Raw genomic sequence first — 15,431 nt, forward strand, 5'->3', positions numbered from 1 at the left:
CTGAATAATGAGTCTATTGACTTCTGTAGAGCTGCTTTACCGCTGAAATTACATCAGTTTCATGTTTGATGAATTGTACACCATTGACACTGTTATTTTCTGTTTATCACTGTGAAGCTGCTTTGAATCACTATTATATGGAACTCTGTAGAAACTCAGCACTGACCTGATGAGCTGCTGCCCTCTGCTGGAGGATCTGCGCATGTGCAGCGATGCTCACGAATGAAATGTGTCTGAAATACTGACAGCAGCGTTTATATTTACACACAAACACACTGCAGCAAGGCCGAGCAACCTGTTGTAATTTGTGCCGCATCTGAAATATATTACACCACTGATATTACATGAACATATAAGTTAGCTGAGGAGTTTTAAACATACAAGCACAGTTCAGGTGAAGGATTAAGCGTACACTCACAACTTCATGTTGTTCTGCTGTTTTTTCATTTTACATTGACTATCACTTTAATATCTCCTATATTTATTACAATATATAGGCTACTGATAAATGTGAGATTGACTTCAGTGGTCTGAGGTGACTGGATGTTTTCAGCTGATTCCTCTTGAACTGCAGCTCAAACTGTGTCAAATATAGTGAATGAAGCTACAAACTCCATCATAATGCACAATGTTTCCATCTAACATGTATTTTGAGCTGCAGCTCGTCACATTAATGCAGTGTTTCACTAGTTAACAGTAAACGGGTTACCACACCTTAATATGGAGGAGATTAGTGTTGGATGTTTTCTTTGAAATGAAAATATGGATATTTTATTCGTAACTATCATACTTTTTTTTACTTTATTTTAATGTCATTAAAAAGTCAGTAGTAGAACTGACAGTGTTGTGTAAACATGACTGAAGACGCCAGAAGTGGAGGAGCAGACAAACCGATTCAAATGAGTGAGTCATTTACGCTGGTCTCCGATCAGCGTAAATTACGTAAGTGACTCCGATCATTCAGTTCAAGCGATTCACAAGCAAAAACCGATTCAAAAGAACCATTCATTTTCGAATTTCGACATCGCTTGTAATGGTTTAAAAAGAGCTAAACATTGCGTCGCAAAACTGTTTTGATGCGCTCCAATCAGATCGCTTATCGCGAGTCATTCGATTTCGATCAGAATTTCGGAGCCGGTTTGCGAATCATTTGATCTAGATCGGAGCCGTGGAGCGGAATCGCGACTCGGGAGTCATTTGATTTAAATCAGAATTTCGGAGCGGGTTTGCGAGTCATTTGATTCATATCAGGACTTTTTTCTGATTTCTTCTTTTATTTAACAGTAAAAAACATCAAACCATTGAGGCAGTGCACAGATACAAATCCCTTAAGATAACCAAGGTTTTACTACAGAAAGTGTAGCCATGCTTTTTTTTTCATAATTAAACTATGGTTAGTGCAGCAAAACCATGGTTAATTTGTAGTTACCATGGTTTAACTATAGTAACATTTTTTTTTTTTGGAGTAAAACCATAGTTAAGTTTTCATTAGGGATGTGTTGCCAGGTTAATGCTTTAGAATTAATAAAACTTTAGACAGTTCCCATGTACTGTAGATCAACTCTGAATAAAGAAAAGAGATGTAGAGGCAAATTTCTGTTTGTGTATGTGAAATTCAGCTAGCAGAAAACACATTAATTTATATTCTTATATTCTCTTTTCAGTAGTCAAGCAAACCAAAGAAAACATCTTTAAAACAAAGAAAAGTCACTTACAAAATGAGATCAGATGAACATGAATAAATCTGATCCAAATGTCTCTGTGTGATTCATTGGCAAACAAGTGAATGAATCTTCCTCAGAAGAGACAGATACAGCAACTCACTTCAATGTCTGCACACAATGAATCATTTCAGTCATTACTTTAAAATGTTTTTTTATTAAATCGATTTGACAGCAAAGCTGACATTCTCACAACCACACAAATACTGCATGATAATTCATCCGATCATCACAATATAGCATTACATATTACATCAACCCTAGAAATACTTGACATGTCACATATGAAGTGACTGTAAACGACTGTTTAACAAGCATCTAGTCAAGACTGACTCCTCAAAAACATGCTGAATACTGGAAATACAGAAATACTTGAGATATAATAAATAACTTTAAAGATAAAACAGCAATAGCTTGAGAAAGTGAGACACAGACGAGAAACGGCAGAGAACTGCAGAATAATCGCATGAAACGCTGGACGTGTCGTATTACAGACGAGCGGCACATGAATATATATATAATACTACAAAACGAGATGATATAAAGAGGCACTTTAAGCTCAACGGGTGTCAAAGAATCAGAGCTTATGAACATCCGATCTCACGATCAGACAATCAGTCATTTATAACGGCAGATTCAGAACAGAAAGAGCAGCTTCCGTACGGATCAAAAATATACTGATCATTTGACAATATCTCTATTTTACATGAAATACTCTCCATTTTACTGGAGCCCTGAAAATACTTAAAAAGCAGAAGAAACATTTATATACCAAATGTGTAAAAATTATAATACAATAAAAATTTTGGCATTTTTTGCACTGTTTTTCTCTAAATAAACACGAGAATGACAGCCCTAGTCATCTATATGTAATCATAATCATAATACACTCTTAAAAATAAAGATGCTTCATGATGCCATAGAAGAACTTTTTTGTTTAAATGGTTCCATAAAGAACCTTTAACATCTGAAGAACCTTCTTGTTTGCAAAAGAAGGTTCTTTGGATTATAAAAAGGTAAGAAAGAGATGTTTCTTTAAAGAACCTTTGGCTGTACGGTTCTTCTATGGCATCGCTTCGAAGAACCTTTTAAGACACCTTTATTTTTAAGAGTGTAGCTATATTTCATGCAGCGAGCGAAGCAAACTAACCGCTGGATCTGTGAACTGAATCAGACCTATGGAAAGAAATGATTCAAGTGAACTTGAATTTCTTTAGAAACTTCAACAGCGTAAATAACTACAGCAAAGCACGTATTCATGATTTCACTGTGAATATATCGCAAATATTGAACACATCACCTGAAGAACAGACAGAAATGAACATTGACTCAGTCAGACGCGGTCGGCAGTCAAACACGCTTCTATTTAATGTGCTGAACGACACAAACGTGACTGCATTTAAACTGCCTGAAGTTTAATTGAATGTATAAGCATGAATAAGCAGATGTAGTGAAATCTCATCCCTGTCCTATAATAACTCACACACCGCAAGTGTTTAAACCAATGGATTTAATGGAATAAAAAAATAAAAACGACTTTTATCGCACGATTCTGGCTCTTTGTCTGAGTTTACATACTCAGACTTTTCTTTTCAGAACGCCGAGTTTCTCTCTCGTCGTCTCTCACACCCGCCGCGTCACGTGATGCTGTGTGACGTCAGCGGTGATGCGCTTCCTGCGTCTGCTTGTCACGGCGTCGTGCTCTCCTAGCGTCTGCGCGTCTGCCGCTGCATGCCGGGCGAGCGCAGCTCCTCCTCCACGCCCTCCGCTATGACGGGGTCGTCGGGCTGCACGGGTCGCGGCGGCGGGTAGTTGGGCTGGTAGTAGGAGCCGTAGGAGCCGTACGGGTCGTCTTCCTCACCCTCGGCCTCCGGGCCGTACGGCTGGTACGAGCTGGGCGGCAGTTGAACTACAGGAACATCTCTGTCAGTGAGGTCAGCATCGACGCCCGGCTCTGAGCCCCGCACGCACCCGCAGCACGAGAGAGACACGCGTTACTGACGCGCCCGCACCACAAGCAGCGCCACAATCCCCTACTTAAAGAGACCGTTCACCCAAAAATAAAAGCTCTGTCGTGAACACAGTGAAAAGTGTCACGCCAGAACGTCATGTGTATTTGTATATCTCGCACTGAAATCATGCACCGCAAACTCTTGATGCATCCTAACTCGAACCTGAACCTCATGACGGAACGTGACAGAGTGATTTTACTTTTTGGGTGAACTTTCTCTTGACTGTCATTGATGCCCAGGCCACACCCACTGCCCCGCCCCCACAGACGCAGCACCATTCATCGACACGCAGACCACACCCACTGCCCCGCCCCCACAGACGCAGCACCATTCATCGACACGCAGACCACACCCACTGCCCCGCCCCCACAGACGCACGTCACCAATCACGTTAGATGTTCAGCCCATTTCACCGTGTAAGTGTGAGCCGCAGCAGCAGTCAGGAAGAGCACACCGTGTACAAACATCTGGCAGACGTCTGTAAGCTGTCAGTTTTACATACATTCTAAATCATAAACATCTTCAAGACATCTAATAGATGTCTATTTGACATCTGATAGGAAATGTTCAATAGACGTATTGCAGATGAGCAAACTACGTAAAAAATACGTCTTCCAGATGTAAATGCAGATGTCAAATAGACGTCTCCAAGATATACGTGTGCTATCAGGGTTTAGTCAGAGGTCCGCAGGTCCGCATGCACGACCAAAATAAGAAATGCGCTGGGTAATTAAGTTCAGAGCTGTTAATGCACAATTACCATTTTAGATCAAATGGTAAAAATCATACCATTTTAGACAAACTGTAATAGTGTATAAGATTTGTATTTGAACTGAAAGGATAATTCTATTCACTGCTGTTTTCAAAGCACAATGCAAAACTGTGGCATTTCACTCACTGACGCTCTACAACCAGCAGCACTAAACCCAGCAGCACACGTACTTACTTGCCGGCAACCCGCCAAAATAGAAGCTTGCTAACTTTATGCTTAAAAATGAAGAAAATTCATCTAAAAAAGTAAATATTATTATTTTATTTTTAAGTTTACTATAAAATAATTGTATTTTTATTTTAAAATATAATGGTATTATCACACCCCTTTTTTTTTTTTTATAAAAAAGCTAAATAAATAAAATTCAATGATATTATTGTCCCTATTATAATTTTTTTTAGAGTCAAATCTCCAGGTAATCTTATGAGAATGAGGCTGAAAAACGTATGTGCGCCTCTGATAATAGAGTATTGTTCTGAGCACATGATGAACTACAGCCAATTCCATTTCTACAGTAATCTGCCGACTTACTGAAACAAACGTGCAGCATAGTGAAGTGATGCGACAGTGTTTGAAATGTTCAGAATGACATATGTGACCCTGGACCACAAAACCAGTCATAAAGGTTCATTTGAAATTTATACTTTATCTGAAATCTGAATAAATAAGCTTTTCATTGATGTATGGTTTGTTAGGAGAATATTTGTTTGAGATTCAACTATTTGAAAATCTCTAGAAAATACTGAGAAAATCACCTTTAAAGTTGTCCAAATGAAGTTCTTAGCAATGCATATTACAAATCAAAAATTAAGTTTTGATATATTTACAGTAGGAATTTTACAAAATATCTTCATGGAACATGATCTTTACTTAATATCCTAATGATTTTTGGAATAAAAGTAAAAATCAATCATTTTGACCCATACAGTGTATTGTTGGCTGTTGCTATAAATATACCTGTGATACTTAAGACTGGTTTTGTGCCCCAGGGTCACATATTTCACACTGTTTCACATGCTATATAAAGAAAACACAATGTGATTTATTTGAAAAAAAAAAAAAAAAATTGCATGTGATTGTGATTTAAAATCAATTTGGCACATTTTTGTGATTATACAATAATGACTAATATTAATGATTTAATATTTATTTTTATTAATAACATAACAATAAAAATATTAAACAAAATAATAAATTTTACTATTGCAAATTTTGATTGTATAAAAAATGCAGTACAGCTGTAAAATTCCAAAAAAACAATATTTATACAGTAACTGTCTTAATTTCTTCATTTTCAAACATCAGGCTTTTATTTTGACGGAAAACCACAGGCAGCTTCTCTTGTGTTCATATGTGACCCTGGAGCTCAAAACCTTAAGTAACATGGGTATATTTGTAGCAATAACCAAAAATACATTGTATGGGTCAAAATGATTAATTTTTCTTTTATGCCAAAATCATTAGAATATTAACTCTAACCCTAAGATCATGTTCTATTAAGATACTTTGTAAATATCCTACCATAAATATATCAAAACCTAATTTCTAATCAGTAATGCATTGCTTAGCGTTTCTTTGGAACAATTTCAATTTCAGTTGACTGGTTTTGTGGTCCAGGGTCACATATGCGCTTCTCATTTGACATTTGTGAAGACGACTGGTGCATACTGTATATTTTATTACTGCATTCTGAACATGTAGAGAGCGTTCATGTTGTCTCATGCAGCACATGCCAAGAGTGTCATAATCATCACAAGCATGACATTATGACACTTATGAAGATTATTAAGGACAGCAGTGCAGGTTAGTACACACACACACACACACACACACACACACTCACACTCACTCACCTCCCACGTTGTAGCCGAGGCAGGAGTTCTGGTCGCAGTATCCGGGCGGGCCGGGCGGACCAATGGGTCCTGGAATCCCGGGTCTGCCGGGACTGCCGGGGTTACCGGGGCGACCAGATGGACCTGTACTTCCTGTTCTGCCTTCACCAGGAGGTCCTGTGACACAGCAGGAAACAGATTCTTCAGCTTCCTGTTTCATATTCTATTCAGTCATTTGACTACACACTCACATTAATGTATTTATGCGGTTGTCATGACGACAGATTATCAGAACCAACATTGATTTCCTCAGAATCGGATGAATCGCTCACATGAGTTAAAACAGTAAACACAGTTGTGTCATCATGCATCTGTGTGTGTTTTCACCTGGAGGTCCGGCGGGTCCTCTGGGTCCCTGGACGCCCACACCTGGACTGCCCTTCTCTCCCTTCTCGCCCAAAGGTCCTGATGATGATAAACACACAGAGTTTCAGTGATTGTCTCTGTCAGATTACTGTTGTCCATGTGTTTCTGTAACTACAGACACAATCATCCACCTCGGGCTCCCGGCTGGCCGTTCTCTCCGTTAGTGCCGGGGAATCCCGGCCGTCCCGGCGGCCCCTGCTCTCCCTGAGGTCCTGGAGCCCCCTGTCGCCCCGGCTCTCCCGGCGGTCCGGGAACGGTGCGGATCGACACCGGCTGACTGGGAATGTGGTTCAGAATAGAATTGTAGCGCGCCATGTGACCTGCGACCGGAGAGAGAGACGTCAAACACGCAAACGCAATCCCAGCATGCCGTGCGTCGGTGCATATGTGGACTCACTCTGGATGAGCTGCTCGCACACTTGTCTGGCTATGGCTTGGACAGAAGCTGTGGACTGGACGTCACCCTATTAAACACACACACACACACACACACGAGTATGAATGAAACACATCAGAGACGAGAAGCGAGGAGGATCTCGTTATCTGACTCACCCGCTCACCCCTGTCTCCCTTGGATCCCGGGGGTCCCTGAAACAGACAGAGGAGGTTTTAGCATCAGTTTGGTCACTGCTGTCGTGCACACGTGTGTGTGGAAACACATACCGGAGGACCCTGTTCTCCTGTGGGTCCTGGGGGGCCATTTTCTCCCGGGGCCCCCGGCGCTCCTGGGCCCCCCTGAGGACGAGAGAGACTGGTTATAAACACACTCCATCGACTAGAGATGAACACACTGGACACTGCAATAGTTTGTTCTTCTTTCATATGAAAAAATACATTTCAACCGCTTTATTTGTAAAAATTAAACATTCTGGAATAAAAATAAAAATAAAATAATAAATAATAAAAATAAACAATAAAATATAAAATAAAATAAAATAATTTTTCAAGCACTATTTTTTTATTTCAATCAGATCTCACTTATCAAACAATGTCTTCCATTTCAAATTCTAAAAAAAGAAATAGATAAAAATATACTAATAAAAAAATGGCAAAAATGAAGTGAAGCACATGCGAAGTATTACTGCTAAAGTATTACAAAGTAGACTACACTTTTACTTTTTACTTTTTTTAGTTAAAACACTGTTATTTTTCTTAAGAGATGTGTATTTGTGTATATTTTCTTTTTTTGTTTTTTATAACTCTGCTCTATTAATGGTTCGATGTTTTAAGAAAGAAAGGTTTACGAAATTGCTCCAAAATTCTGATCTGAAACAAATTATTCATGAACCCACTACGAATTTCCGACCTAAATCAAATTATTTGTGATCCACGTTCTGAAGTCCCGATCGGAATTTGATTTAGATTACGACTTCAAATCGTGTACTGCGATACGTGTGCTGAAGTCCCGATCTGAAACAAACGATTCACAATACGCCAAGTTCCAATCGATATCGAATGATTCATGATACGGCATCTGATTGGAATGCTTCAAAATAGTGAATCATTTTGTGATGCAATGGTTTAACTGATTCAGAATTTCAAAAAGCTCAGTTTTACCCATCGCAACATGCTTTTTAAAATCATTACCAGTGATTCGCTAGATAAGACTCTTCTTCCTCAGCTGGGATCGTTTACAACCACATTTGGGATCGTTTGAAGCTGCATTTAAACTGAATTTTGTAAGTTCAAAATCGGGGCACCATATCAGTCCATTATATGGAGAAAAATCCTGAAATGTTTTCCTCAAAAAACATAATTTCTTTACGACTAAAGAAAGAAAGACATGAACATCTTGGATGACAAGGGGGTGAGAACATTATATGTGAATCTTTGTTCTGGAAGTGAACTTCTCCTTTAAGCACCTTGTATGAAGCCTGCTTTTAAGCCACATTCCCACTGTTGTTGACTCACTTAATATAAAATAATAATTATTATTATGATTTCTATTTGAGATTATTACTATATAAAATATTAAATAAAGTAAGGAATTTTTGTATTATCAAAAAAATGGAGTGTTTAATAAATATAACAGCACATGTTCTGCACAGCTGTGAAATCTCTTTATTTTCAAATGTTAAATCATTAATTTTAATGGTTTGTGATTAAATAAACTGTTTTTTTGACCAGAAGTGCCCAAATACTTTAATATGAAGGGGCCAAAATTCAATTTGATTGAAAGTAAATGTTGAATTGTATCCAAATATATTAAAAATCATTCATTTTTATTGAAAACATTTTTTAATTAAGTAAACAAACATTGACAACTTTTCGATGCAAGTATAAAAAAAAGTTAAACCAAAATTAATTTTTGAATTTTTACCCTCTTTTATAACATGAGCTGCACGCGTGTAAATGAACACAGTAACACGCTTCACTCTGAAATGCATGTATTGATTTTTGACAGTTGCGCTAGGCTAAATCTCAATATCGATTTTATTTCGATAGATCGTGCAGCTCTAATATAACATGTGAATGTGCTCTAACACGCGTGTTCGTGGACTCACTATGGTTCCCGGCGGTCCCACTCGTCCCTGAGGACCGTCCTGTCCCTGCAGCCCCTGTGGAGGACGAGAACACACGTGATTAGCATTAGCAGCACTAGCATGCATTAGCACGATGGGCGACAGCGCGACGGACACGTTACCCTCGCTCCTGGAGGCCCGTCGCGTCCCACAGGCCCTGGAGAACCGGGAACACCCTACAGGAACACGAGATGATCTTCAGACGCACAGCAGACCGACAGACCGAGAGTGAAGGTGAGCGGTGAGTGATTTACCTGCGACCCTGGAGGACCGGCGTCGCCCTTCTGTCCCGTCTCACCCGGAGCCCCCTACAACACACCAAAATGTGTTACATACACAGACTCTGTACGAGATGTTTCAGAGCAAACGAACATCTAGAGGAAGTCAACCTAATAACCCCAGTGCGTTTATTTTGAAATTATTTATGTTTCACTAACCACTATTGTTTCTGACATTCAGCAGTGGATGTTTGGTTATCGGTGATCACGTGCTGGTTTAGGCTCATTTACATGACAGCCATCTACTAAAAATATGTTTTTCCATTTGTATTTTTGAACAATTTTGCAAACAGACGACAACACTGTCAAAACAATCCCGGTTCACACAGATCTGCAAAAGCAACTACAAACGCTGTATTATTCATGTTAGGCCAGTAGGTGGCGACGTCACTTTGTAAAGAAACACTACACACATGCACATGCACATATGCCGGCCTACAGACTGAGCACACATGATGACGCCGGTTTCATAAATTCACATTTTCATAGTTCATACAGAGAAAACAACAGTACTGTTTGCAAAAACACACATTCTGAGATCCGTTTTCAAACAAAATGCAGCTGTCGTGTTAATGAACGGCCAAAACGTGTACAGGTTTTACATTTTTGTTAAAAACAGGTCTGCGCAAACACCCCCTCAAGCCCAACATATAACATTGTTTTTTTATGCGTACGTTAGCGAAGGCGTGCAGTTTAACACACGGCTAAACTCAACATGAGTAATCAGCGTTGAGGTGCTGGTTAGTTACCGGAGGGCCTCTGATGGAGCGTCCACTGGGCCCCGGAGGACCGGGAGGCCCCTGAGCACCTGGAACACCAGTGTCCCCTACTGAACCAGCAGGACCCTACACACACACACACACACACACACACACACACCTATGTTAATCTACTCATACAATTGAGTGTGTGTGACGAACAACCGTATAAGTCCAAAAAAACAAAAAATGAGATAACCATGTGACATTAATTGTATGTGTGAACTTTGTATACAGAAACAGTTTGGGGATATTTTCGCGCGACCAAGAGTCTGCATTTTAAACGTTAAAATAGCGTCACGCGGAAAAACCGTTTATGTCCACAAAGAAGAATGGAGATGCCGCTTGCTGTCATGTCCGCTTCGGACATTAAAAGGCAAAACCTCTGCAAAAAAAGGGAGCCGACATGACCAAATGGAAGGACAGAGTAAGGAAGGCTTTGAGGGATGCTGGAAAACCATATTTGACTCGAAGAGGAGAACAAAAACCAGGGAAAAATCCACCCAAACTGCTGAGTGGAAGAACCGTATATGTGATGTGATCTCTCTCTCTCTCTCTCTCTCTCTCTGAACGCGCTAAACACCGCATAAACAGTTAACCTATCAAAATAAACCACATACCATATATAATAAAGCTGTATTCTTTCATATTTCCCGCCAGTCCTGCGTAAAGTACGGCAAGCAGAGTTTATTTGTTTATTTATTTATTTATATCGTGAGATGGCAGAGCGCGAGAACAGTTTAAAGTATTTATATACACAGGTGCGCTGCGCCAGCTTTTCTAAATAAACGACAAGGTGCACTATTGGAGCTATCTAAACATACAAGAAGTGATCAAACATATCCTATCTGACTAACTTGTTACAGTTATATTTGCGTGTAGCCTAGCCTACTGGGCGTCTACTATAGATCAGTCATGAATAGGTCGAAATGAAAGTCGAGAAAATTATGATATATCTTGTATACCTTATGATATGTTGAATAATATTTAGCTATGATGTATGTCTGCATTGTATTTATTTATTTATTTATTTATTTATTTATTGTTTTTTGTTAATAATTCGTTGTTATTGCCTGTACTGTAAGAATGTCTATGTATTATACATTGTTCATACTGTATTTTCTGTTTTTAAATAATTATAATAATAATAATAATAATAATAATAATAATACACTAGAAAGAAATGCTTAATATTAACCTGAAGTTTCTGTTACTGTATTAAAACTAAGATAAAGGAATCAGATCTTTAGTGGTTTAAAGTGATATGATGAACTGGAGTTATACTGTTATTCCACACTAACTGGACATATACCGTTCTTCCACATTTCAGAAATATAAATCACAATAACTTTTGATTTTTAATACTGACACTGAAAAATGTTATCCCCTTAGAACTGAGAAGCTTTTGTTGTCTATTTTCAAGTAAAATAAAAATATATAATATGTTCACAATCCAAATGAAAAAAATCTTATTACTCAAAATTTGAAAATATGGACTTGTATGGTTCTTCGTCTCAAGGCCTCAATTACACTCATAATCTCTCGTCCATTAGGTGAATCGAGTTAGTGAGGGGGATTGTGGGTAATACTGTACCACAGGGCCGGGTTCACCTCGATCTCCTCTGGCTCCTCTGATGCCCGGACCTCCCTGTCACACACACACACACACACACACACACACACACAGAGTCAGCGAGTGATATCTGAGATGATGCTGATGATGATGATGATGAAGATGAAGGGCTCGTACTGGGGGTCCGGCAGGGCCGGGGGGGCCCTTGCTGTCCTGAGTGCAGGTGCAGGCGCGCGGGAGAGATGGACAATCGGCTTCCTTCCTCTGCGAACAAACACAGCCGCCGAATCACACACGAGTCAGTACATTCAATCATAAATAAATACATAAATAAAACACTAAAAAAGGGGAAATATTAACACCATCTAAAGATGAAATATCTAACACTAACCCTGCATGCCATGTGACCATCAACCAGTGCTGTCATTATTAAATAAAATTAAACAAATAAAAAAAAATGAATTATATACACACACACACACAAATATATATAAATATATATTAGATACAAAAGTTACACATTTATAAATTAGGTTATTTATATAAATATTAGATGTAAAAGTTTGTTGAATTAGTAAAGTTACTACAACTGGAACAAAAAAAAACAAGACAAAAGAAAAAGACAAAACTAATAAAAAGCACATCAAATTTGTGAAACTTAAATTAAAAAGTACATTTAAAATAAAGTGCAAAATAAATAAAGTACATATAAATACTATATAAATATGCTATTTATAAAAATGCTATTAAAAATAAATATATAAGTAAATATAAAAACTATAATCAACACTATTATTATAATAATTTAATTTAAATACTAAAAATATATACAAGAATATTAATATTTGCTGTAAATACTAAAATAAATACTATTTTAAAATATTATATAAAGTAATACAAAAACAACATTGCCATTAATATAACTGTAAAAACGCAAATGTATTGTTAACTGATTAAAACATTAACTTAAGATTTCAAGGGGGTTTTAACCCCCTATTTATTTTCTATTTGTCAACAAGGATGTTTGGCTGTGTACAGCTAGTTATAAATACAGTAACCTATAACCCGAACCCACACACTAAACCCTAACAGAAAACTCTTTTTACACTTCAAAACACACACGTTTGTTTTTGTGAATTGTGGGGACTTTCCATAGACTTCTATAGTTTTTATACTGACTAAACGATATTGTCTATCGTCTATCGACCACAGGCTGGTCCCCACAATGTCAAAAATTTCAGGTTTTACTATCCTTGTGGGGACATTCGGCCCCCACAATGTAGCAAAACAAGTACACACACACACACACACACACACACACAGAGACACACACACACACACACACACACACAGAGACACACACACACAGATACTCACCAGGCTGGGCAGGTCACAGCATTTGTCCCGTCGAGCCCATGATGTGCTGCACACGATATCAAAGGACTGCAACTGAAACTAAACACACACACACACACACAGATGTGAGGCGTGTTATCCTAACACTGAACTGCATTTATGCATGGATCACTTTGATCTCACACACACACACACACACACACACACACACACACAGTACCGGTGCAGAGTTGTCTTTGGATCCTCTGGATCGCACCATCCGTCCCAGAACCTCCACCCCGTCAACGCTGATGTTTTTGGCCGCATTAACGGACTTCTCTCCCGCCGGTTTACAGTCCACCATCACGAGAGCCGACGTCTTACTGACAGCGATGTGCAGCTGCGATCACACACACACACACACACACACATTAGCATGTGCACTGCTGGAGCGGGATCTCAGCATCTCCTGCAGCTGTGACCTCTGACCTTATGAAAACTGCCATAGAAGAGCTTCTGGATGTCCGGACCCTCAAACGTCACCGTCTGAAAATCACCATTATAATCGGTGTTGAAGTAAGTCAGCGTCTTTCCAGAAACTGTGAAGAGAAACGAGGAGACGAGACGTTGATCTCGTCTGGATTTCAAAAGCATATTTTTATACAGATGTATTCAACACAGGGCTGCACATCAATGTTTAAACGTTAATCACGATTACGTTTGCTGCTGTTTTCAGCTCATCATCACTTTTTCTGTAATGCAGAGAGAATATATACCAGTGGTTGCCAGGTTGGGAAGATGAAGTAAACCACTGGGCAGAAAATGTACTGATTTATGAAAAAAGCTCTGATTGGGGAATTAAACTCTTGACAGCTGGCAACCACAACCTTGAACGTTTGTGGAAGGTAGTGACCAATGCAAGACAATGCAAAAGCCAAATTAAAAACATTTCAGTTTAAATAAGCAGCGGGTAAATATCTCAGATGATTATGCTTCATTCAAGGTAAACGTGATCAGTTCATTCCCAGAGAATCTTCTCTGAGAGCAGCAGGACGGTGTTACTCACTGTCCAGAATGACTCCCACCAGCGGCTCGTTGTTGCTGTTGAGGATTTCCCACAATGCAAAGGGCTCCTGCGGGGTTTCGGGGAGCAGGCGGAAGAGCATGGTGATGGTGTAGTCCGACGGCAGACCCTCCGGATGGATGAACCTGCGCGATCAGAGATCAGTCTGTTTTATGAAGGTAAACGTGAGACTAAACAACGTAATGTGAGACAAAATGCGATAAGCAACAAAGTAATTGGTCTGTTCACACCAAATGTGCCAAAATCAAGAGCGCTGTGTGGGCGGAAATGAATAAAATGAGTGAATAAAAACGAAACGAATAAAAATGAATAAAAACTCATCTATATTACAATATTTTAAAATGGTTAAAAATACATACAGTGATGCATCTCTGTCACTTGTTTGTTCACACTGAGCTCAAGATCTGACATAAATGATCCATTGCCCACTTCAGTACAGCAGTAAAGGTCACGCAGAATGATACTAAAACTCACATTAGACACTTTGAAAAAAGCACAAAATCAGTACCTGAGACTATTATTGTCAGTTTGCATCTTTTCATCTGTGATGTCACAGACATAGAATAGAAAATAGATTTCACTGTTGCTAACTGTGTTTTGCTCTTGTGTCTGGTTGGGCGAAAAACTCAGATTAACACGAGAAAAGAGACCGCCACAAGTCACGTTGCATCTGGTTAAAATGCGAGTAAAGAAAATTTTAGGAATGAATTGAAGAGAGCACAATTTGTCAATGTGTTCTCCATACGTAAATATCTAGGGAACACAATGAGGTTTTTTAAGTAAAATACAATCTCCATTACTTTTTAACTCATTTTACAAACCAACAGCCTAAGACTTGAATATTTTTACTCTCAAATACTAGAATATGGAAATAACAGCGCTCAAATTGTACTTCTGATCACACTGCAAAACATGCACCCCATTAACAGATATTTGCTTTTGTTTTAAGCATAAACTCACGTAATTTTGTCTGATTTCTCAGAAAATTAGCCTTCACATCTTGATTTTGCATCTCCAGTAAATCCATTTAAGGATATTTGTATTAGAAAATAAAAACAAAAATAGTGATGATGACGTTCATGTTTTTGTATTTATGTAACATTTATCTAATTTATCTT

At 38.7% G+C, this 15,431-nt stretch overlaps 1 protein-coding gene across 3 annotated transcripts in view; it reads right to left on the reverse strand.

Annotated features, from left to right (window-relative positions):
• Positions 1-1,811: 1,811 nt before the first annotated feature.
• LOC127182137 (collagen alpha-1(XIV) chain) overlaps positions 1,812-15,431 on the reverse strand; it is a 54,666-nt gene continuing 41,046 nt past the window's right edge. Inside the window, exons 32-48 of one of the 3 annotated variants that reach the window (XM_051137266.1) lie at positions 14,296-14,438; positions 13,719-13,828; positions 13,471-13,629; positions 13,272-13,349; positions 12,072-12,158; positions 11,916-11,969; positions 10,313-10,408; positions 9,540-9,593; positions 9,408-9,461; positions 9,268-9,321; positions 7,427-7,498; positions 7,316-7,351; positions 7,161-7,227; positions 6,895-7,083; positions 6,725-6,802; positions 6,359-6,514; positions 1,812-3,630 (exon numbers count right to left, since the gene is read on the reverse strand). In XM_051137266.1, the coding sequence (XP_050993223.1) occupies positions 3,428-3,630; positions 6,359-6,514; positions 6,725-6,802; positions 6,895-7,083; positions 7,161-7,227; positions 7,316-7,351; positions 7,427-7,498; positions 9,268-9,321; positions 9,408-9,461; positions 9,540-9,593; positions 10,313-10,408; positions 11,916-11,969; positions 12,072-12,158; positions 13,272-13,349; positions 13,471-13,629; positions 13,719-13,828; positions 14,296-14,438 (1,690 nt within the window). In that variant the 3' untranslated portion in view covers positions 1,812-3,427. Of the gene's footprint in view, positions 3,676-6,358; positions 6,515-6,724; positions 6,803-6,894; positions 7,084-7,160; positions 7,228-7,315; positions 7,352-7,426; positions 7,499-9,267; positions 9,322-9,407; positions 9,462-9,539; positions 9,594-10,312; positions 10,409-11,915; positions 11,970-12,071; positions 12,159-13,271; positions 13,350-13,470; positions 13,630-13,718; positions 13,829-14,295; positions 14,439-15,431 lie in introns of all 3 variants that reach the window. The other 2 variants (XM_051137265.1, XM_051137267.1) reach the window with 2 other exon arrangements.

The sequence above is a fragment of the Labeo rohita genome, chromosome 19, assembly GCF_022985175.1.
Source record: "Labeo rohita strain BAU-BD-2019 chromosome 19, IGBB_LRoh.1.0, whole genome shotgun sequence".
NCBI classification, from domain to species: domain Eukaryota; kingdom Metazoa; phylum Chordata; class Actinopteri; order Cypriniformes; family Cyprinidae; genus Labeo; species Labeo rohita.